The sequence below is a fragment of the Platalea leucorodia genome, assembly GCF_965183815.1.
Source record: "Platalea leucorodia genome assembly, chromosome: Z".
NCBI lineage: Eukaryota > Metazoa > Chordata > Aves > Pelecaniformes > Threskiornithidae > Platalea > Platalea leucorodia.
The window spans coordinates 218,522-243,167 of record NC_138858.1 but is presented as its reverse complement, the minus strand read 5'-3'; the positions used below and the strand labels follow the sequence as shown (position 1 = coordinate 243,167).

Below are 24,646 nucleotides of genomic sequence, written 5' to 3'. Positions count from 1 at the left end.
CTTTGGAACTCTAATCAATACCTAATTGACAGGCAAAGATACTATGGTATCAGAATTAAGTGTGTGTTTGTGCCTTGGACTAAAGAATGTAGCACCTTTGTGAACAAAAAAATAAGCAGCTTCAATCCTACCGGGTCTCAACACAAAGCTGCCTTCTTGCTTTTCTAAATTCTCCATACACTAGCTCTGCTTTCTCCCTCTACTTGGTACAAAATTAGATTTTATCATCTGAACTTCCACTTTTAATTCTCTCCATCAGGAACGCCTGCAAGGAACTGTTCTAACACTGACCAGTCTTTGTCATTTACTTTCTCTAAGATACTGCCATTTCCCTGCTAAATGGCTCGCCTTTCAACTCCAGAATTAATGTGTTCCTAGTTCACAATAGGCAAGAATAATTTTCTGCCTGTTTTGAGAATTAAAGCACTACCTACAGATAATACCCAGAGATCATTCTCCTATCACAGCCATTTGCCTTCATTCTGTGTATTGCAGCATCGCAACTCTAGTCTAGGATGCAAATTCATACATTTATTTTCAGCCATTCATTTTGTGACTTCTTAACTACAGCGAGCCTGTGCAGAGCTGTGTTTGCAGGGTGACCTAGAAGCACAATAGCATCCCACGTCTTCCTGTCTCCTTTGCATCAATGAAACCCTGCAACAGCCTCGAAAGTCTCGTGATTTATTCCGGGTTGCAGCAGGCACAAGAGAGCACAGCGAGGCATCAGCTGGCCCAAAGGCTTATCAGCCATACCAGCATCAGCTGGCCCAAAGGCTTGTCAGCCATGCCTTCTGGTACCTGTCCAGTTTTCGTGCTGTAGTAGCGATGTTGGAGGGTGCAGAGCGTGTTTACAGTCGGAGAGCTCGGTCACAATCATGCAGCACAGTACTGCACCCGTCAGTTGTTGAGCCAGGAAAAACAGTCTGAAACAGTTTATTGGAGGAGATACCGTTAACCAACCCGAACTACTTTGAACATCACAACCCGTATAAAATAACCTTGCAAACGAGGTTATAAACTTGCTTAGAAGAACTGGATAATAGAAAAGTGTCAACTATTTACTGTTAAATGTAAACACATAATTAAACGCAAATATTCTACTTTAGTTGGAATTTGGGTGTGGTACACCGTCTTTTGGAACAAAGGCTGGTTTGTTGTGGGTTTTTTTACATTAAGGCAAATATGGTGCTCCGCATTAATATAACGAATTATTTTAACGGCTAAAGTGAAACGTACATCTATAACCACGAGAAATAACATAGAGATTTCATTCCAATGACAAAGTAAATTTAACAAAGATTTAATTGTCAGTTTGTTTATAATTGCTTATGAGTTACTGGTCTAAACTCAGTCTACTACCCTAGGGTAAATTAGTAGTATATTCAGTGAGGTTTTTAGATTTACTCCAGGTACAATTATTTCTGGTGTAAATGAGAATTTGGCCCTTTTTTTGCTTGAAAGGCACAATTTTCTGGGAGAGAAATGTAATTAGACAATGGATAGCTTATGTGTTATATATATTAATTAGCAGTTTTGTGATCATCATTTCCCAGTTGTATAAATATCAGACCTGGGAAACACATTGTTGGGAGCAGTCGGACATTGAGAAGCGAGATTTAGCTAGCACTGAAAAGGTTCACAGCCTCATAAATAGGCATGGGTTCTAAATCATCATCACAGTACGCATCTAACAACAATACAGAAGCAATTGACAGTTTATTCATCATGAAGAGACTCATTTGAAACAGAAGAACATGTGAGACACTGAGTTCTTTGAAGAGAATCATAAATTAGCTACTCTTAGGGGAGCAAACGAAAAATCAAAGACCTGAATGACTACCCTCTTACAGTAACAACTCTCACGTTTGTGTCACGGGCAGAAGGTACCAACAGGTAATTGGGCTCTTCCTAAAGCAGTGGTTTCCATATAAGAACTATGACCTTTATCATTGCTTCTCTCTGTCTTATATGGAAACCACTGTAAATGCTGCAAAAGGATTCAGTATGTCATAGAAGAAGCATGAAAAATATGCAGCTCCAGATTTTGTGGCTAACAGGCACCCACGAGAGACTGTGATTTGTTAGTCTCCCTTACATTGACTCTACTTCCTGATCATTTTGTCCCAGTCACCATTTTTAATCTTTGCCATTTTTTTTTTAAATGGGAAGCAGATTTGTACACAAAGGAGAAAACCTCTTTTTTTTTTTTTTTTTTTTAATCTATCTAAGTAGCATGGTATGAAAAACCTATTCCAGGGGAATTGCAAAAAACCTTTTGCTGGGCAAAATCTATCAAATATTTCAGTGGGCAGATCCCACTCAAAGAATAGATACCTTTGTTCCACATCTTTTTAATTAAAATCTTAATTACACAAAGAAAACTCAGAAATTTTCTAGCCACCTTTGAGTTTGCTCTTGTGTATTTTACTTCTCCATGCCCGTCTTAGTAATTACTTCTGAATATTACATCTGCTCAAAGAGGGATAATGACAAATTGTATCACGTATTGTGTCGTGGCTCCAGGGACGTTTATCAGCCCCGTTCTGTGGTAATGCTGAAGTTCCTAGTTTTGAAGGACAGCTGTGTGACTCAGGCTGAGCAGACAAGGCAGCCAGATGTAACGCTACCTACCGAACCATCAAAACAAGACTGCTTTGGCTGCGGCATATGGCCAAAGCCTGGACAGACGAAGGTCATCTGGGTCTTTTGACGTACGAGAGCAGGGTGCAGCTGCCATGAGGCACTCTTCCCAGAGCTGCTGCTGGGAGCTCCTGGCAAGATGGTAGTCCCCATGACTCACAACCAGGGCTGTGTCCAGGCAGGTTTTGAGTATCTCCAAGGTGACCCCACAAACTCTCTGAGCAACCTGTTCCAGTGTTTGACCACCCTCACAGTAAAAAGGTTTTGTCTTATGTTTAAATGGAATTTCCCGTGCTTCAGTTCGTGCCCATCGCCTCCCGCCCTGTCACTGGGTACCAGCAAGAGGAGTCTGGCTCTTTGTTTACTCCATCCCATCAGGTATTTGTATACATCGGTAAGATCCCTCTGGAGCCTTCTCTTCTCCAGGATGAACAACCTCAGCTCTCTCAGCCTCTCCTCTTCAGTCAGAATTCCTCACACAGTTCTTAAAGGGCACCCTGTGGATATGGTTAACACAGAAAATCAACTTCAATGTGATTTTCTCTTCTGAGTATTTAAAGGATATCAGAGAAAACTAACCTGAAATAATGTAAACTTAGAGGAACTCTTGTGTGGTAAGTAAAGGAATACTGGTGTCACTGAAAGAATAATCAGGTGAGAAGATCAAGGATCTCGTCAAGATAATGCCTAGCTAGCGTCCTCGGAGCTTCTTTCGGGTGTCCATTTGCCATTTCTGCCCATTCCCGATGCCATTACACGTTCCTCGGTGACCTAATGCCGGTTCTGCCACGGTTAGTCACTCTTTTCCAACGTTTGCCAACAGAAAGTTGTGAGCAACTTCTGGCAGACTGTGGAAATACCTTTCCAATGCTCCCTCAGACAAACAATTTGCTTCCCTTTATCTCAGTAGTATTCCCCGTGTTCTTTGTTCTCCTGTTGCCATGCCCCGTCCTCAGGAGCTAATCCTGAGCTTGGTGAAAGCCTCAGTTTGGTTCAGTTCATTCCCAGGAACCCAAGAAGCCGGGGGCAATGGCCCTCACCTACCAAGCTGGTTGCTGCTGCACATTTACGCAAGCGCCCCAGAGATCATCTGGTCGGCCCTTCTGCGTGGGGAGCTGACTTCCAACAGATGGCGGCCTGTTTGTGGAACCACGCAATGAACTGAATTTGGGAGAAAATGCCGTTTAAAAAATACTCCCCTCTTCACGATCCCCATCTTTTTTATCTGGAAGCATTTTTACATGGATTAGTTGAAAATCCACAGTTCTGAGAGCAACGCCAGCGCAGTGCCACCGGGACAAGCGGCCTAACGATGGGGAAGGCCCCTGCCCCGGCCTCCCGCAGCATCGCCCCCCACCAAACCCCGCCCCCTGCCCGGGGACCCGCCCCGCCGCCGGCCCCGCCCCCCGCCCCGCGGCCCCGCCCCCGGCCCCGCCCCGCCCGGCTGCTCTGCCCCCTCCCGCCCCGTCTCGGCCCGCCAATGAGCTGCGCACACGCAGCGACGGCCGCAGGGAGAGCTGGCCGGCGGCCGCCTGATCCGAAAGATGCGGCTCGGGAGGCCGGTGCCGCCGCTTTGTTGCTCCACGGACGAGTCTGGCTCGTTCCGCCGTACCGTGGGGTCTCAGCGCCCACCGAGAGGCCCTTCGGACAGCAAATGGGTCGGGCACCTCTAGGGGGCAGGAGGCGAGGGGCCTCGCCGTCAGGGCCCTTTGCTGCGGTGCATGCTGGGAATTGTAGTTCAGGTGGCCGCCAGGCCCGCCGAGTACGAGCGGGGCGGAGGGCGGAGGGAGACTACAACTCCCGGGGAGCAGAGGGGCCGCCCGCGCCACCCTTCCCCGGGGCCCGCGGTAGTCGCGGCCAGCGCTGGGGTCCGGGCTGCGGGCGTCTTCCGCCGCGCTCCCTTCGGAGGAGCCCCCCGGGAGGGCGCCGGCAGCTTCCCGCCGCCGGCTGGGTGCGGCCCTTCCCTGCGGCCCCGCCATGGATCTCTTCGGGGACCTGCGGCGCATGAACAAGCGGCAGGTAGCGGCCGGGGCTTGCCGGTGCCGGCCAGGCGGGAGGCCGCGGGGCGTGCGGGCCGCGGGCTGGGTCGGGATGCGGGGGCCGCTCGGAGGTTCCGGGGCTTCGGGGTGGGCCGGGGGTCCGGAGCCGTGCGGTGCGCTGGGGCGGCCCGGGCTCCGCTCCGGCGGCGGGTGGGAGGCCCGCCCCGCCGCCGGCCGCGCTGTGGCCCGTGAGGGGGTCTGCGCCCCGGGCGCCGGTTTGGCGCTCAGCGGCGGGGGCAGCCGCGCTGCGGGCGGGAGGCTGCGGCTGCCTGCGGGGGCCTTCAGGTCTTGGGCTTAAAGCTGAGAAACCGTATTTTTACGTTCCTGTCGGTGCTCAGCTTCGTTCTGGAGGTGCAGCGTGTGGAAGCCAGGGGGTATTTTTGAGCTCTTGGGTTCAAAGTAGGTATCGTTATTTTATCTTTAGTATGTGATTATGCGAATAACTGGTTGGAAGGGGGACTATAACACTGGTGACAAACCTTCTGGTTTCCGAGTTGTGGAGGTTCCATTGTTGTTGGGTTTTTTTTAATATCTATCAATAATTAAAAAAAAACCAAACAAACTTCAGAGCAGATTTTAAAGCTTGACCAATGCTAAATTAAGTCGGCATATACCTGAAAATCCCAGCATATATATTTTCAAACTGGGATGATGGTCTGGAAATTTCTGGTTCCATATTTTATGTTAATGAGCTACATGACAAATGGAGATGGGCAGGGTCATTTTCCACCAGAGTATCTTTGTATGTTGCCAAGAAAAAAAAAAAAAAGAGGTAGTGTGAAGAAAACATATCTGCTGCTGTAATGGCTGGCGAAGCAGTAGAATTTTGGGGAAGAAAGTTAGTCAAATTGATAAATTTCTTATGTGGAAAATCTTTTCTGCCTGACAATAGTAGGAAATTATCCTTTGTCATCTCTCTTCTGCTCCCACAGCTCCTCTTTTTAAACAAAAATAGGTGTTCAAAGTACAATATCTGCTATTACTGATCTTACAATATTTCTTATGAGCTCAGGTAGGAGTCAGGGACGTGTTGTCAAAATTGCTTTGATCATTTGCTGTATAGCTTCCTATATTTTAGAAGTATTTGCTAGTGAGTTCACTAGCTTCTAGTACTAACAAATGGGAGTATTGCACAGGCGTAATAAACCAAGACTGAGGCACACAATGCATTAAAACTTCACGCTGCAGGATGGTTTCTATGGTTGGGTTGCCAATACAGCAATCTGCTCTGTGAGGCTTCTGGTGGAATACGGTTTTAGCATAGAAGTCCACGTGCCTGGATTGTGATTCATTGCTGCGTATGGGTTGAAATTCTATGTTGTGCTTCTAAATACAACATAGTAACTTTTAAAAACCATTTTCTTGTTTCATATAGCTGTATTACCAAGTCTTAAATTTTGCTATGATAGTGTCTTCTGCCCTTATGATATGGAAAGGGCTGATCGTCGTTACTGGAAGTGAAAGCCCTATTGTCGTGGTGCTCAGGTGAGTCAATGTAAAGGCTTTTTTGTTGAAGTCCAAATATTGTTTTGTCCTTTGTCTCCTCCCCTTCCACCTTGGATAGATTTGGAGTTTGAGATCTCACCTACTTAAGAAGTACTCAAACACTTACTTTCTTCTAACTCTGTTCTTGGACACTTTGCAAAGGCTGCTTTCATAATTGCAGTCTAGTTTTCATTGAAGTCCGTAGAAGCAGTAGGTATGTGGTATATAAAGAGCCAGTCCTGCAGGCCCCTGAGTGCTGACCAAATACATGAAGTTAAGCACATGTTCATGGAAAATTCAGCCTTACGGAAATGGAATGTGTGTCAGCGAGGAATGTATGCAGTAAATAACAGTATTTTAATGGGAATTGTCTGTTCATGTTATTAGTTGTAGGATCTGGAATCCTACCTTAAAGGTTGTTACCAAAAGACACTATCGCTGGCTTTGAAAAAAGGCGTGTGTTTTCTGATCATTAATAGTAATCACTGATGTAAGCATAACTCTTGCTCATGTTAATTAAACTCTTTCTATGTATAAAAGTACTTCTTGTTGTACGGTGAAACATTTTTTGGCTTTTCACTGATGGATTGCTTTTCTTAACCGGAGTGGCTCGGTTTGTTCCTTCCTGATAGCTACAATACTGTTACTTGTCTATACAGCTTCTTTCTCTCTTTCATTGAGGCAGTAAGAAAGTCTTCTATAGCCTGGCTCAGCTTGGGACATGCTGAGGTTTGGGTTGTGTTAAACGTCTTGTGTAGTGTTACCAAATGGGTGAAGCTACAGATTTCAGTTAAAATCGTGAGTTTGTCTGTGAGAATTAAATACTCTTTGTTTTCATGGTTCTTCCTTCATTTACCATAATGCTAATAAACTCTCTCTCTTTTTTCTTTTTTTTTTTTTTTTTTGCAGTGGCAGCATGGAACCAGCTTTTCACAGGGGAGACCTGTTGTTCTTAACGAATTTCCATGATGACCCAATCAGAGCTGGTGAAATAGTTGTTTTTAAAGTTGAAGGCAGAGACATTCCAATAGTTCACAGAGTAATCAAAATACATGAAAAGTAATGCAACTTGGCATTTTCCTTGTTTCTAAATATAGTTTCCTTCACTGTGACTTTCACTTACGTTTTAATTTGATAGTATTTTATGAAAAAGGCAAGTGAGGATATGCTGTAAGATAAAACTCATGTCTAGGATGTGATCGGCTTTTGTCCCCAGTTCTGTGGCACACTTCTTGAGACCCTGACTCCTGTCCCTCAGCGAAGTTGCTCAGGTTTGAAGTAGGTAAACCTGTGCCAAAGAGGAGACCAGTAACACAAGCTATACACGTTACTTTTGCCAAGCAGTAGCAATATGTATTGGAGCAGAGTCCGCTTCTGTACTGACTGTTGTAGAATTGGGATTTTGGTTATGAGAAATAGCTACTTCTAAAAGCAAATCTCTGAAAGAAGGTGAAGATTCAGAATCAGAACTATAGATGAAGTCTGACAAGTATGTCATCTTTGCTAACTGAAGTTTTCCAAAAAAGAGATTTGCCTCAGAATGAAAGAAGAGATTTACTCTTTTTGTGTCTGTTAGTCACAATGCCAACAACAATTCATGCTGAAAAGCAACAGGTAGATTACTTGTTTTTACCTTTATTGCATATCCCTGGTAGGATGAACAGTTCCTTCTCAAACAAAGAGAGGCAGATCTGTTTCTAATTCTGCACAGTGAAAAGCTAACCTGGAGGTGGCAGGCATTGACTTATTTGCTCCTCAGGAGGTCCTGGCCATGAACTGAAGGTGTTTATCTTTTGAGTAATATCTGTTCTTCAGTGCGTTTTTGAAACAAATATGGATATCCAAAAATTACCTCTTTTTTTTAATACCTAATTTGTCTTTGTAAAAACTCCTTGTTTCTTGATATCGTTACTTGCAATTAGCAGCTCCTTGAGCAAAATTAATTTGAAGACTGTAAACTTAACTTTATTTAAATGGGAGTGTTGAACCCAAGTCTTGCATGCATTGTCTGCACGTATGCCTAATGCTTGAAAGGGAGCGAAACATGGCAGGTTCTCTAACAGCAGGGGGTTAAATTATATCATGTTCAAAACATAGTGTAAGATACTTTGATCATTTGAAAGGGAAAGGTTATGATTTAGGTGTGTTTGGGGTTTTAAAAGGACTATTCCTACAGAAAGGACTGAGCCTCCTCAGTGGCCAGGAGAGGTCAGGACATCAGCTCCAGCTCCGAGGGAGCAGCCTGGCTCTCCAGGCTCTGCAGGCATTCCTCTGCGGGGGGAAGCGTGCCACCTGCTGAAGCGTTACTGTTGCGTGGATTTCTCCATACACTCCCCTAAAAAGTCCACGTAATGTTTTGTTTGCATTATGTTATTTAAAGACTGGTTACATGTATTTTTTTTATTATTATTTGCCACATTAATAAATATCAAACATAAGTGAGGTTTTGCCTGGAACTCACTATTCAATTTAATAATTCAGTTTAACAATTAATGAGTGACCTAAAAGTGTATTGCAGTGTTAGTGACAAAATACTGAACTTGATGCAGATTTGCAGCAACTTTAGAGGCTCTTCGGTATTTATTTCCATCAAAAGCAGGACAAAGCTTTATTTTGACATAAATATGATTACTAAGTGTTAAACAAGTATATAGAACTTAGAAGAAAATTGCCTAAAGCATTGTATTATTATATCACTTTCTTTCCTAAGGGCAGATTTTTAGGATCTACCTCATCTGAAATTTGTCATTCAAATTCAATTAAATTCAGTCTCTAATGTGTGATGACTTCACAGGATCTTATTCCACAATTTGTTAAAAAAAAATGCTACCAAAGAAACTTCTTAGTAGGGTGTTATTCAGTATTTCAGAGTTAAATTTCTGTTCTGTTGAAAATGCAGAGGGTTGGTTTGGTTTTTTTCCCATATGGGCACATACTGCTTTTGTTGAGGAAGTTTACTGCCTGCTCTGGATGTACAATATCCCTTTCAGTTCATTGTGTAATTGCTTACATCAGATGACAATCTAGGAGTGTTCTAAAAAACATTTCTTGTTCAAATCTATTGACTCTGTCAGTAAAGTCTGTAATATTAATGATATAATGGTGTTTGTTAAATAAGCAGGACAAGCAGGACTGGAAGTAAACATTGCTATCTAATCTTGTAGCACTTTTCATCTTCATTGTGCTTTGTAGATGTTAATTGAGGTTTTTAAATTAAGTGGTGTTTAGTTTATCACCTCGTTACCTTCTAGAGAAAATGGGAACATCAAATTTCTGACTAAAGGTGATAATAATGAAGTTGATGACAGAGGCTTGTACAAAGAAGGTCAGAACTGGTTAGAGAAGAAAGATGTTGTTGGAAGAGCAAGAGGGTAAGTAATGCAAAATGTCTATGTTCTTTGTAACTAAAATAGAAAATTTAGGATTTAAATCAGTACTGCTGTTGGTACAGACTAGATCTGGTATGGTATTTTTTTAATTTCTTAAATAGTAATTAAAAAAACTACTTTGCCTGGAAGAGTTGCTTTCTGTAGTCCTCTCACTGATGTGAAGGGTGGCAATCAATTTTTTTTAAAAATGGCACATTTAACAAATAATTTGCCAGTAAATACAAAATTAACCAACTTATCCTTGTAATTGCTAGAAATTACTAGGAAATTATTTCTACGTTCCCCAGGAATTTTATGCAAGGTTTGAGCTTTTGACTTTGTTCCCTTCCCCAGTTGAGATGAAATCTTTTAATATTTTTCTCAAATAACTTGACTAAATTTTTATCTAAGGGGAAAAAAAAATATTTTGCATTCATATATGCCTTAGTGACAAGCGTAAATGATTGTTTTGCACTGTTCTTACTTGGAACGCTTTTGCTTAGAGCCTGTGGCAAAGTATTGTTCGGGCTCTGAGAGTCTTAGTGATGCCATGAGGAGCTTGATGTGAGTTCTGCTGTGTCCAGCAGGCTAAGATTAATGTCGTAGGCCAAACCCAGTGGAAAGCAGGACTTCTTGCATCACAGTGTATACTTGTGTATTTTCTTGCCTAATTTAAGAGTTCCGTAAGTTGTCATAGATATAGGGTTAACTTGCATAATAGTACGAAGTACTCTTCGGCAAGAATATTTATTTGCTTGATTTTTTTAGATTCTGTCCCTGCCTTCAAGTTAAATAAGAAGAAACAGAACAAGTGCCCCTCTAAACCTTTAATGCTGGTAGACTAGGTTAAATGCTAATTTTAAATACTTTCTGTATTAGTTTGAAACCCTTTCTGTGTTAGATTATCTGGCTTTTATAGCTGCAGAACAACACGAGACCCTGAAAAGCTGATTCCCCTGTGCTGCGGGATGATAGGCTTTTGTCGGTACCCCTCATTATGGTGATATTTACTTGCCTTTTCTGGGATCCATGTGTATTTTTAATGCTATGAATAATGTGCAGCAAGATGAGGCATGGGAGGAGAGGGAAATCTGAGAGATCTTGCTCCCAAATTTTCATGAAGTACATACTATCTTTAAAGCTCTCGCTGTCTATCAGATTTTTTTTTTCTCTGAAATCCATTATCTAAATAGTCAAGACTGAGTAACATTGAAACATTTCCATGTAATATTTGAGGGTTAATTTGACATTCGTTTGTTTTGTCAATTACAGATTTTTGCCTTATGTTGGTATGGTAACTATAATAATGAATGACTATCCAAAATTTAAGGTATGTATACAGACGTTTTGCATACTTTAATTTAAAACTATAAAATAGCGAGTAAAGGTAGTAAGAATCTTGCATGTAAGAATACATGTTAATAAATTTGTTTCTGTGGCTTGGTACCTGATGTAAAATGAGCTGCGTTTTCTTGCTTATTTTAGCTTGTCTGTTATCCAGTAGAACTTAGTATTTGTAATCATTTGAAAACATTTAATATATAGGAATGTCAGAAGTTAAGTGTATACGGTTGTGATGCCTGTTTCTAATGAATATGATCACATTAAAATATTCCTGTAATTCTGTAGGAACACAGCTCTATAATTGTGTACTCATCTAGAAGGTGTAATGTTGGAGAGGGCACACTTTGAACAATTTGTAATTTCAGACCTTCTGTGAAGAGAAGTTATAATCAGTCTTTATTCTCTGTTTTCTTTTGCAGTATGCTCTTCTGGCAGTAATGGGAGCATATGTACTGCTGAAACGTGAATCCTAAAAAAAAAAAAAGGTCACTTTTCCAAGAACAAAGTTTAAATATACAGGGGAAAAAACCTAATATATTTCAGATGTTTTCATTTCTGTATATGGTTACAAAACTGTGTAAGCTTTTGTCTTGTCGAAATAAACTGTACAACTAATGAGTAAAGCTGTTGGCTGTTGGTTAATTGTGTAATGGCATATTTACTATCTTAAATAGATGCTGCTTTCAGTTAGCCTTTTTGCTTGTTTGGAAGATGCTGACTGTCATGTTCTAAAGCAGCTTATGGCACTCCTCGACATGCTGTGTTGTTTTTCTGAAGTGGTACTGCATTTGAACCCACTTTCTCCCTCCTGTTTGTTCTTTTTTTTTTTGCTTGATTATTTTTAATCTCTGTCGGTGCCCTCTCTTTTCAAGACGATACAAATTGGTTTTGTCAGTACTTGTAAGGACACAGCATACGTGTTGGAACAGGTAGTGAGTTGTAGGAGTTTAGTCAGACTTACGCCTAAAGAAAGTTGTCTAGATATGGCTGACAAAAATAGACAAGAAAGGGTCTTTCATTCTGATTAAGAACTGAGAAATGGAGACTTGGAGCTTTTTCCCTGAATTTGAAACTCACTCCTTTGTGGTGTAGGGACAAAAAAGCTAATGGCCTCATTTTTAGAGGCCTGATTTGTAGGGACCGTGTATGTTTCTAGAATTCAGGCTGTTAACCGTTCTGCCTTTATGCTCCTAGCTATAAAACAAACCTAGCAAAAAGATTTTATGGGGCTTTATTAACACTTGTAAATTACTGAATGAATAGCACAGTAGTGTACTTAAGTAATATTACCAATAAGGGTAAGACATAACTCATATTCCAGTTTTGAGAATGTATTGTTCTCTTCTATCATAGGATACCTGAATAATGTTAAACATAAAATTGATTTTTCATTTTAAAACTTACCTGATAACTGTCTTATCTGAAATTCTGGATTTTTCTCTTCTTGGCTTCAGATGATAGTGTTGTACCTTCAACAAAGCAGAACTTGTTTTCCTCACTTGCTTTGTTTTTGTAGCTTTGATAAGGAACAGCATGATGCTTTTCCTATGGAGTTTTGTTTCTTCTGTAATCCCTTACCTCTACAAAAGTATACTATTATACAATAATGGCACCTCTTCTGTTGTAACTGGTAGTGCTGAAAGGCAAACTGCTGAATTTTTCCAAGTAATATTACATCTTTTGTGTCCTACTAAGCAGTTTTCATGACAAACTGTATTATAAACATGACTTATTTTGTGTCAGATTGTGTAGAAATAAAATTGAGTATAATAAATGGCATGTCAGAATAATTTAGGTATCCTTAATGCAGTCTTCCCAGAAGTGTATCATCACAGTTAAGAAAAAAATAATATAATATTTGGAGACAGTATATGTGTAGTAAGACTTTTTTTTTTTATTACTCTTCTTCCCCCTCCCGCCCCCAGTATTGCTGAAAGCAGAATTTATTCCTATCCACCTACCCCAATGCAATCACACTCAGCTCTAACTTTGAGAGTGGGGTTTTGGACATAACCAAATGACAAATTCAACACATTATTATGGGAATTTATTCTTGTGTTGAGGAAACATGGATTAGTAAAATGGCACAAAGATAACATCTAAATATGTGGCTTCATGCTCAGAAAAAAAGGTTGTATTTCTTTGGTATGATATCCTGGGGTTTAATGCTTGTTGATAAATCTTAACCTGCAGAATTGACTCGGCAATGGAGTAAATATGGTTGTCAGCATTGCCGTATCTGCTCTTTCCGTACAATGCTGGATGACAGTGTGGGCCCAGTTTATCGTCCTGGTTTTAGCTGGGTGCCTTGAGATCTGCTGATTGCATCCACCAAAGCAACGTTGGTCAGCCACCTACAATTACTTGTTCAACCATATAGGTAATCTGCTTTCTCTTTTGTGATAAGCAATAGCTTTTTTTTCAGCTAGTAGGACCAGATGCCGTAGTGATAAATCTTACATAAATATGAAGAGTTCCTGCCTGCATGGGAAGGGTATAAAGAAGATGGAGCTAGACTCTTCTCGGTGGTGTCTGGTGACAAGGCAAGAGACTAGTCCATCTGAACATTAAAAAGAAAATGTTACTGTGCAGGTGGTTGAACACTAAAATGGGCTAAAAACATGGCAAAAACACTAAAACATGGTACAGCTATTCTTATGTAGGATAAAAGACACCACCCCACCCCCGATTTAGAAATCTCATCATTGTTTCTAAAAAAATCCTCATAGTATTTCAGTTGATCACTAGCAAGCTTACCTTTTAGAAAAGAAGAAATACATTAGTTTGCTACCTGGCGGCTCTGTTGTTCAGGCCTGTTCGGCGGGCTGCCTGTGAATGCTTACAGATCACTCGCAACCAACTGGATTGGGTTGCTCTTGATTCTCTTCTGGGCTTTCGTTCCTGTAATTGTGTGAGCTGCTTTGATCCAACCATTTCTGATGATCTAGTTAGTGCTGCTTATTAATTTCCTTAGAGTAGAAGTCAGGGAGGGAAGGAGTGCGAAAAGTTTTGTCCAGAATCTAAATTTCTGGTATAAACCCTTTCCTTCTGCTGGATAACGGTACAGAATCTTTTAGTTCTTAGGCTGATAAGCAATGATAAATGAGCTTTGATGGTGACATGCGTATCAGGAGAATGTTTTCTTTCTGCTGTGAGTAAACTGCACTGCACGATGCTTGAATGATTTAACGTCTGCTAAGTATTATTAGTGTTTGCAGCGGAGAGAAGGCAGTTTGCTGTTTGATATATTGTGTACCTGAATGTTACCAGCTTTTCCTGCTAGTCTTGCTGAGAACAAGTGTGAAGGTGACTTTGCGTGTCGCAGCTGAATGTAATCAGCTCCGATGGCTGAGATCAGATGATCCTCCTGCTGCAGACAGCGTGGTCACGTATCTCTTTTTGCATAAGCTCTCATGTTCACTGCAGCCAATGCAACTTGTGAACCCAGGAAGAAGTTAGTTGTTCTCTGCCGGGTTTGTGAGTAGAGCAGGGGGGAAAAAGAACAAGAGCGTGACAGCGGCAAAGGAGGAGGAATGGCTTTAGACTCTGGGAACAGTGAGCTGTTAGATTTTCCCAACTATAACATGTAACTTTGTGTTTAAAATTTAAGAAGGATGTGAAGGTACTCAAATGCCTCCAGAGGAGGGCAACAAAGCTGGTGACAGGGCTGGAAGGCATGTCCTCTGGGGAGCAGCTGGGGACCCTGGGCTTGTCTCTCTTGGAGAAGAGGAGCCTGAGGGGCGACCTCATGGCTCTCTGCAGCTTCCTGAGGAGGGGATGTGGAGAGGGAGGTGCTGAGCTCTTCTCCCTGGGATCCAGGGACGGGATGCCTGCGAACGGCTCAAAGCTGCACCAGGGGAGGTTCAGACTGGACATGAAGCATTTCTTTACTGAGAGGGTGGTCAGACCCTGGAAGAGGCTTCCTAGAGAGGTGGTCGATGCCCCATGGCTGTCGGGGTTTAGGACGCATTTGGGCAATGCCTTTTATAGCATGCTTTAACTTTTGGACGGCCCTGAAGTGCTCAGACAGTTGGATTAGATGATCCTTGTAGATCCGTTCCAGTTATGCTATTCTATCTCATTCATCTCTTTATCACCTCTAAAATAATTTGCAGCAAGGGCACAAGCCAGCCCCAAATTAAATTTATGTATATTGCTGCTCCTTGTGCTTCAAGCAGAATTTTACACACAGTTTTCAGAGGTAAGGGACAAGCTGTACTTGTGCATATGTTTCGGCAGGTTATAGATGGGGCTGACTAATAAAAAGAAGTGGGTTAAGATCCTACATATTTGATGCATTGAGGTGCTTTCCCTTTTCACAAATAAAACTTCTTTCTTCAATTGCCTGCTCTGCTAGGCTGCAGCTTCCCTTTGAAGTCAGGACAGATCAAGGATATAACTGGCAGAGCTACCGACTTACTAACTGGAGGCAGAGTGCTCCACTGATCCTTGAAGTGGTGGTAACTGGTTCGCCTCAGCTCACATGCTGCTCAGACATCAATAGTCCCTGGGAAGAACGGCTAGCTTGGCTGTTGGTGTGAAATACTGTGCATTGTGTCACTGGAGAAAAGAGCATTTTAAAGCAAATGCCTCCATCCTAGCAAAGCCTCTGGATGATTTTTTTTTGGGGGGGGGGGGGGGTTAGGATGCTACAGGCACAGGCAGTAAGTTTCTAACTGAGCAGTCGGGAGTAGGAGAAGCTCAGACGTTGATTGAAGCTGGCTGGTTTTTCTTTCCGGTTAGCTGCCTTTTCACAGCTCAGCTAAAAACTGCCCCCGTGCACCCCGGGCCACGCAGGCCGCAGCATGTGCGGGAGCGGGCGGCAGGCGTTGCGGGGACCCCCGGGCTGGGGCCGGGAGCGAGGGCTGGGCACCAGCGCAGACCCTCCGGGTGAGGGCAGGGCCTGGGCCCCGCGGCCATGAGCGCTGTCGTGCTCACGGGAGCGGGCTGAGCAGGAGGTTGGCTTTGCTCGGTCTCCTCTGCTTCTCTCTTCTCAGTACTTTGGTGTTTGACGTTGGGGTCACAAGGCTGGGGGCGTGGGGGGCAGCCCCAGCACCGCTTGCTGGGTGCCTGCCTGCTCCTCGCAGCCCTCCTGGCAGGGCAGCGCTGGAGGCGTCCGAGTCCTGGCTGCCAGACACTCAGGTTGAACTGCTGCCTACGCTGGTAGAGATAAAATGAGTACATGGAGTAACTGGGGAGATGACTCCAGTTTAAGCTTTGTTAGCAAGTAATTTCTCCCTATGTTTAATCAAGATAGTAAGCAACAGTGATGAAAAGGACATTTTCCTCTGCATGCATGGATTTTATCAGAGTTTCTTTGAACATCTTAGGGGCCAAAAGCAAACAAAACATAATCCACCCACATGACAAAAATTCAATATGTTTCTCTGCTACACAGCTTGGCTTAAATAAGTATATTCCATCTCTTCTGTCATCATTTATGCTTTTGTATCTAGAACCAACTCTGTTTCTCTATCATTTGTGTGTGAATACGCTATCAGCAGAAACTATATATACATATGCTATATATAGTCTGTATCTATATGTAGGTATATGGAAATCCGACGTGGACATGACCACCGCCTGAATTTTGAAGCTATTTGAAATATGAACCTCTGTCTGGATTTGAATTTTACAAATAAAGCAGCTGTGCACAAAGCTTTGTTTCTTTCGCAATCACATTAGGGCATCAGTTTCTAGTGCTGGTGACCACGTTCGCTAGAAGTAAACGGAAAGGTATGTGTGAAAAATCGGACTGCAAGAAGGCCTGGGCATCAGGGAGCGGGGTGCTGGCGCAGGGGGCGCAGCTCGGGGCTGGCCACAGCCTCTCCCCGCTGCCAGGGGACGGTGACCCTTCTGCCACCTGCCTCGCTTCTTGTGACAGGAGTCGGGGGCCACCTGATAGCCTTACGGTTTGCTGATGCCTGGCCTTTCTGTCACCTGCACTTGTCCCGCTGTTTATCTGTTCACTATCTGGACTTGTGTCACATCGGTTCCTCGCTCTATTTTTTCCAACACATATGGTGTTTATAAATCCAGCATCAGCAGCTGTATGTGGAAGAAAGTTGACATTTAGGAGACAAAACTTGTAGTTTTAAATTTCCTCGGTGCTCATTTTCCATAGACTTAGTTGCAAACTAACAAACGGGCAGATGAGTCACCTGAAGCGGTGCCCGGCAGAGGGGCTGCTCCAGCCACCTGCCCCAGTCGACACCGCATTTCTACAGGCTCTGGAGCTGCAGAATGGTGCTGGGCGCGGGCCAAGACCCAGACACTGTGTCTCTGAGGACAGGCAGCCCCGGCTGCCCTTCGCAGCGGGCTCCTGGCAGGGTGGCAGCAGGAGCGGTCCCGGCAGAAGGAGCTGCAGCCGCCAGACCTGGAGGGGCTGTGGGCGATCCTCCCACGCCGGGTGAGGAGCAGCCCCTGCCACACTGCACTCCCACAGAAGCCTGCCAGACCCCACTACCAATGAGCGCTCAAAATTGAGGGAAAAGAAAGGGAGAAAGTGTAAGTATCGCACATTGTTAAGTGTCAACCCTCCTCCAACCTTCCTGGAAGCCTGCAGGAGTTCACACCCCAGCCCAAGCCTGGGGCATGTTGTCTGATGGGCCGGGTGAGCCCAAGGCATGCTCCGTGCACCGGGGCACTGAAGATACAGGCATGAGCTGGCAATGTGCACTTGCAGCCCAGAAAGCCAACCGTGTCCCGGGCTGCGTCACCGGCAGCGTGGCCAGCAGGTCCAGGCAGGTGATTCTCCTGCTCTGCTCCGCGCTGGTGAGACCCTGCCTGGAGCACTGCATCCAGATCTGGGGTCCTCAGTGCAAGAAAGACATGGACCTGTTGGAGTGGGTCCAGAGGAGGCCACAAAAATGATCCAAGGACTGGAATACCTCTCCTATGAGGAAAGGCTGAGAGTTGGGGTTGTTCAGCCTGGAGAAGAGACAGCTTCAGGGAGACCTCCTTGCAGCCTCTCAATATATAAAGAGGCTTATAAGAAAGATGGAGAGAGACTTTTTACCAGGCTCTGTAGTGACAGGACAAGGGACAACAGTTTAAAACCGAAAGAGGGTAGGTTTAGATTGGACATAAGGAAGAAATGTTTTACGATGAGGGTGGTGAGGCACTGGCACAGGTTGCCCAGAGAAGCTGTGGATGCCCCATCCCTGGAAGTGTTCAAGGCCAGGCTGGATGGGGCTTTGAGCAACCTGACCTAGTGAAAGATGTCCCTGCCCATGGCAGGGGGCTGGACCAGATGACCTTTGAAGGTGCCTTCCAACCCAAACCATTCTGTGAGTCTGTGGCTCTATGAAGCCGACCTCTCCCTGCTCTGAGGTGCCTGCAGCAGGGCACAAGCTCTGTGCCTGCTGTTCGCATCCCCATCGCTCTGTGCTCCCCGGGACCACGAGCACAGCAGTGTCACTTGAAGCATTTTGTCCTCTCCGGGAAGGCTCAGCTGGGACTGCCGCTGTCTGGCCAGCAACAGTTCCCGACAATTCAGAAACATAAATGCTTCCCCTTTGAATTCTCAAAATATTGAACCCCTCCACCACAAAAATCACAAAACCAAAAAAATGTGATGGCTAATGCAGCACACTGGCATACACTAAATGGCCAATAAGCAATTGCTTTGGTTAAGCTCCAACTGTGTAGGTCTAGGACTTCCTAAAGTGCAGCACAAACAGTATCAAATATCTTAAACTGCGCCTTATTAAATAAATGTTTATTATTTCATATTCTTCAGCCTCTGTAAAGTTGTGGAGGTCTTTTCTGAAAAATGTCTTCAGTTCTTCAGGGAACTGTTACTGCAGAGAGCCAATTTTCAGGTTATTTGCAGAATGCCTGCCCTGACTACAGGTCTGGAGATTAGTCAATTCAGCATCTTCAACATTTACAAAGTATTCCTTAGTGATTGTGCCCTGTTATTACATTGGTGATATGCTTAAACCATTGTTTGTTCTGTACATATATTATAGCTGTCTCTAACGTCAGGATCACTACAAAGAAAATGATGAAAGGCACACCATTTTTCTTTTATCCCTTTTTATTTCTGTAAAATCTGCCTTGCTGATAGAACAATCATAGTTGTCTAAAATGTAAAGGAAGCAAATTAAAGAGTGTTATTGTGGTAATAGCATTTAAAACCCCTTAATGGGGGGTTGCCGGTGGTGTGTGTCTCTGCGCTGTTCCGGCTGGAGGTTTGTTGCAGCTGCTGTTTTACCTGCTCTCTCACTGCTATGTCGGTGGGGCTCTCAGCCACCACCGTGTCAAATTTGCTGCTCTTGCCACTTTCTACACTTACATATTGGAATATTTCAGCATCTTTGCAGTGGTTTGGCTTATTTGTAAATAGATGGTTTGGTTTCATTTATTAGGGATCGGGTTATTCTGCTTCAGTGCCAAGTTCTTTTTCCAGTCAGGTTTCCCTTTGCTGAACTGTTTGCAGCCCCGTTCTAGCCGTGACCCCACAAAAGACACACCAGGGAACCTAGTGCATTAATTCATGCCCCATTAGTCCAAAGGTGCTAGCAGGGAAAGGCACACGACAAAAAGAGCAACTGCCAGCCCGGACCAAGTAAATCCCTGGAGTTGGAGGGGACATGAGCCATGGAGTCCAGGTGATAATCCTGCCTATGAAAAGTCATCGAGGCCTACAGTTCCCAGTGCTCATGGAATAATAAATATGTCAAGGAGCAGCTTCTTCCTTCACAGCTCAACCTGCTCCCAAGAGCCATTGGCTGCAGCAAGCAGAGGACGCCGGTGGGCAGGCAGTTGGGTCTGGGATGGTGCCGGATGGCCCCGGGGGTTTCACTGGGGAAGCTGCGGGCAGAGACCTGGTCCTATCACGCTCACCACAGGCTGAGGAGTGCAGATGTACTGTCCATTAAAAAAGGAAATTATACATTTTCTCCTACTCAACAAACGCCATTAAGGGCCTGAAGGGGCACAGGGGTGATGTCAAGCACCAAGAGTATTTAATGAAGAGATTCAGTTAGTTCATTTAATTAATGTATCTGCCTAATTCTCGCAAGGGCATGAGCACGCAGCATTGCTCAAGCACATACTGCACTGCGATTAAGGCATCCTCACCTCAGCCCCACAGCTGACAGTGCTCAGCACCGTGCCGTTGCCCTCCCTCCACAGTTGCCCTCCCTCCCGCGAGCGGCAGCCAGCAGAGCCCGTGATAACTAATGGCAACCGGGGCGGCATCCTGGTCCCAGTGCGGGCCAACGTCCCTGCCTCTCCCTGCCGTCGGCGCACTCCGTGCCTGCCGACCCCAAAGCTCTCCGTCACGGTTCAGGTACAACCACTCCAGCATCACTTTTTCTTCAGCCAACTGCACACATGCTCTGCCACTGCGGGATGTGGAAGAGTGGACCAGTTTCCCCCAACCCCCTGGGCTCTGACGAATTTTGGTTGCAAAACCGATGGCCAGTCATTCTGACAGAGGATGAGGAAGGTCCTAAGAATGTCCTGATGATAGGCATTTTGGTCCCAAAAGCCACGCAAGCGTTTCACCAGGCAGAAGAAAGCCTCAGCTATATCTCGCAGATAAGTGAAGCAGAGTTTGTGATGTGTCCGGCACATATTACAAATAATGCAATACATTTTGGGGAAAGCACAAGTCGTGCAGCCTCGGCTGCTTTGGTTGCTGCCTGCCTCTAACACTCCCTACAGACATGTCGGGGAGCCTGCTGAGGGCTCAGTATTTCAGGTCCATTATTGTGGGTGTCAGTTGTGTATACGCATGAATCAGGACACCCATGCAAAGTATGGGATTAAAGATCTTCCTAGGGCCTCTTTCTTTTGAAAACAGGAAGAATAAACTTCCATTGAACACACTCAATGAAGAGAGAAGGCTCTTATGATGGCTGTCAATCTAAAAGGAAAGGTAAAACTAAAGAGAGAAATAGACCTGCAGGGTTGCTTTAGTTTGGGAAAATTATTGTCCTCCTTTTCCAGAAAAATAGAAAATCCTCAAACTGAGTTTCTGTGAGTGGCTTGCTTCAAATAACCCAGTTTGTTTGGAGGAGTTAAACAGATTTTTGCATTTGTTTTATGACAAAACCCTGAAAAATGTGTTTTTCTTGGCAAAAATATCCCTCCATTCAAAAAGCTAATCCTAATTAAAAAGAAAATTCAAACCCAAATTTGATCAACTGTCTAAATCAGTATTTTTCACTGTAACTTTAATCATCTAAAGGGCAAACTAATTTAAACTTTCATTAAGTCCATAATACAAGGTATAAAAATTGGAGTGTGTAAGGAAGGATCTGAAATTAAAGTAGCTCCTGGCAGTGCAAAATTTAGAGATTTAATGTGAAGGCATAGCCTTTAGCACATGAAACGTATGAAGATGTAGCCTATATATACAAAATATGAGAGAGGTTTATTTGTTTGCATAGTGTTTGTGGTAAAACAGACTTAGGACTACTGGGCAACAAGGAACTGAGTAAGACTCCATGGTCTGGCGTTACTAGCCAAAGCTTATTAACAGCATAGGTGTTCTATGCAGCTATAAATGACTTATTGACTGGAAGGTTTCAATATTGCTTTATGATGTTAATCCTCAATAAACCCTATATAAAGCAACAGAAGCAAAACCACCAGAAACAGTTGAAAGTAACAAAAGTACTGTGCCAAACAGAGGACTAGGAAAGAAGTGACTTCCTAAGTCAATTTGTGCAAATGTGGCCGTTTCGGGGAGATGACCTGCTGATGGCTTCCCCTTGGCTCCGCTGGCTGGTGCAGAAGGGTCCGAGGGAACCTGTGTCAGTGGCCTCTGGAGCGACCAGGGCTGAAACGAGGGGCACCAGCAGCCGCGCAGGGATGCGCTGTGCTGTGCTGCGCTGCACCGCGCTGTGCGCCGTGGTCCCGGGGGCCGCGGCGGGGCTGATGGCTGCAGCCCAGGGCTGAGGGCCCAGCTCGAAGGCAGCTCCAGCACAAGAGCCTGGGGAGGCAAGGACAGTCAGAGGGCTTCCAGTACAGCCGCTGTAGCTTAGGAAAGCCAAATGTTTTGCTTTGGGTTTTTCTTTCTGCAAATGGACAGTTTCCTGAATTTTCAATTTCCTGTCTTGAATTGCAATGACCAATTAGAATTTCCCACGGATGGCAATATTGTATTTGATCAGCTGTCACTCAGCACAGAGCACATGTTGTCTGTAGCTGTACTGCAGGCTGCACAGTGAAACTCGTGATTGAGGCATGAGAATACTATTGTAAATTAAACAAGAATGCATAATTAATAACCAAAATAAAAGAATGAATCACATTAATCAGTAAAAGAAGATGCAATAAACTAAGACTAGACAAGGGAACAATTTAGCTCATACAGTAGGATACACAATTGACTTCAAAAGTGAGTGTACTAGATAGTTTGCCCAGTCGTCATGCTGATTCACATCCATGGCAGCTCCCGTTGGGTATAGTTCAGTTCCAGCGGTGCAGGGTTAGCTGAAGGATCTGGCAGCTCCCTCACCGTCAGCTCTGTTAACTCCGTGTTCTATTTCCTGACATGGTTCTCTAGACAGCAGATCATCACATAAACTGTACCAATTCCACACGACTTCATCCCTGGCTCTGTTGTTCTCCTCTGGGACAAACAGGACATCAGGACTCTGTATCCCTCTCCTACTCATCCACCTTCACTTCAGTGAAACTACTTACGTGCCTGAAGTTGAGTATGCATTTAAGCGTTCCACTTCTTCATGGCCTTTACAGTCATATACTGGCTCCTTCAGTGGTTCATACATCCTTTCCTCTGCACTGCCTCTTCAGGATGGAAATCTTTTCATGCATTAACTATTACAAAGTTGGCCAGTTCCAGGTGCCTTAGAGCGCTGGAAAGTTGTCGTGGTTTAACCCCAGCCAGCAGCTAAGCACCACACAGCCACTTGCTCACTCCTCCCCCCCCAGTGGGATGGGGGAGAGAATCGGAAGGGTAGAAGTGAGAAAACTCGTGGGTTGACATAAAGACAGTTTAATAGGTAAAGCAAAAGCTGCGCATGCAAGCAAAGCAAACCAAGGAATTCATTCACTCCTGCCCATCAGCAGGCAGGTGCTCAGCCAAAGGGATATCCTTTGGTCAGCTGGGGTCAGCTGTCCCGGCTGTGTCCCCTCAGAACTCCTTGTGCCCCCCAGCCTGCTCGCTGGTGGGGTGGGGTGAGAGGCAGAACAGGCCTTGACTCTGTGTAAGCGCTGCTCAGCAGTAACAAAAACATCCCTGAGTTATCAACACTGTTCTCAGCACAAATCCAAAACATAGCCCCACACTAGCTACTAAGAGGAAAATTAACTCTATCCCAGCCAAAACCAGCACAAAAGTTTACAGGGCCTCTGTGCGAGGAAAGAAGAAAGTCCTGTAAATCTGTGAGTCACATTACTGTCACCCGTGACAGTAAATTTATGTGATATTGGAAATGAAAAGAAACTCCTTGCACAAGATCGTGTATTTCAATGAGCTTCCAGTGATGATTTCCTTTGAGTTTGGTTGTTTTACAGCCATTCCTCCTGCTTAAAAAATGCTAGAGCATTTTTTTTTCCATAAGCTCTTGTAAAAATTTTTCAACCTGTTCAGTCATTTTAGTCTAGAGCAGCATACCACTTCTGTGAACATTTTCATGCTTTCTGTAAAGAAGATAGATTCGTTTTTACAGAAACTTCGTCAGAGAAATAGTTCCTGTAACAGAAACATATCTGAGTCACCCTGGCTCCCCGGTCCGGCAGCCTGTGGCAGCAGCGGGAAACCCTCTCCATCAAGTAAAGCTTAACACGGGCGCACACAGTCCCGCACGGCGAGGGTACACCGCGAGTGTCACCGCATCCCCTCGCCCGTCCCCGCGGCGTTTGCCGAAGCCCCCCGCGCCGGCCCTGGCAGCCCAGGCTCCCGCCGCGGGGCCGCCCCTCCCCGTCAGCGCTGGGCGCTGCCTGCGGCCGCCGCCGCCCCGCACAAGGCCCCGGGCGGGCGGGCGGCGCCGGGCGCCACCGGCAGCACCCGTGCCCCGCGCTCCGAGGCCCCTCGCAGCCGCCCCGGCCACCTCGGAGCACCAAGCCACGCAAGACGAAGGGAGGCGAGGGGAAAACAACCTTCTGAGGAGTTTCTGTTTTCGAATGTAATCGAGAAAATAGCCCCTAGGGCAACGTTGGCCGGTCTCTCCAGACGTCGGGAAGCGCCCGGGGACCGGCTCCCTGCCGCCTGGCACAGACACGGGCGGACACGGGGAGCAGCCCGAGCGCGCCCGGCGCAGACGGGGCCGGGACGAGCGGGAGCGGGGCGGGCGACAGCGGGGCAGCGGCGGCGCGGCGCGGCCCGGGAAAGGCCGTCGAGCGGCTGCCGGCCCCGGGGCTCCCGCGGCTGCGGCGGGGGACGGCGACCCGGCGCCGTGGAGGGCTGAGCCCCGGGGCCGGCACCCCCTCGCCTCCCCCCGCCGGGAGCCTGCCGGGGCGGGGAGGCGGGCCGGGGGCCGGGGCTGCCGGCAGCGGCCCCCGCCCCCGCCGGAGGCAGGACGGGGGCCCGGGGGGACGGGGGCGGCGGCAGCCCCGGCCCCGTGAGGAGGCGTCAGGCGCGGCAGCTCCGCTTGCGCCCGGTCCCGGCTCCGTATAAATGGGGGGCGGCGGCGGCGGCGGCAGCAGCGCTTCGCCCAGACGGAGCCGGAGCCGGCCCGCAGCGGAGGGCGGCGCGGCACCGGCGGCACGGGCAGCAGCGGCGGCACCGGCGGCACCGGCAGCAGCGGCACCGGCGGCGGCACCGGCAGCAGCGGCAGCGGCACG

At 45.7% G+C, this 24,646-nt stretch overlaps 1 protein-coding gene across 1 annotated transcript; it reads left to right on the top strand.

The window, feature by feature from the left end:
• The first annotated feature begins 4,403 nt into the window (after positions 1–4,403).
• On the top strand, positions 4,404–12,605 carry LOC309602656 (signal peptidase complex catalytic subunit SEC11C). Its single transcript, XM_082336417.1, has 6 exons — positions 4,404–4,662; positions 6,058–6,167; positions 7,077–7,226; positions 9,419–9,538; positions 10,808–10,865; positions 11,299–12,605. Exons 1-6 carry the CDS (start codon positions 4,621–4,623, stop codon positions 11,350–11,352), a joined length of 534 nt encoding a protein of 177 aa, XP_082192543.1. The 5' UTR covers positions 4,404–4,620; the 3' UTR covers positions 11,353–12,605.
• The last annotated feature ends 12,041 nt before the right edge of the window (positions 12,606–24,646 follow it).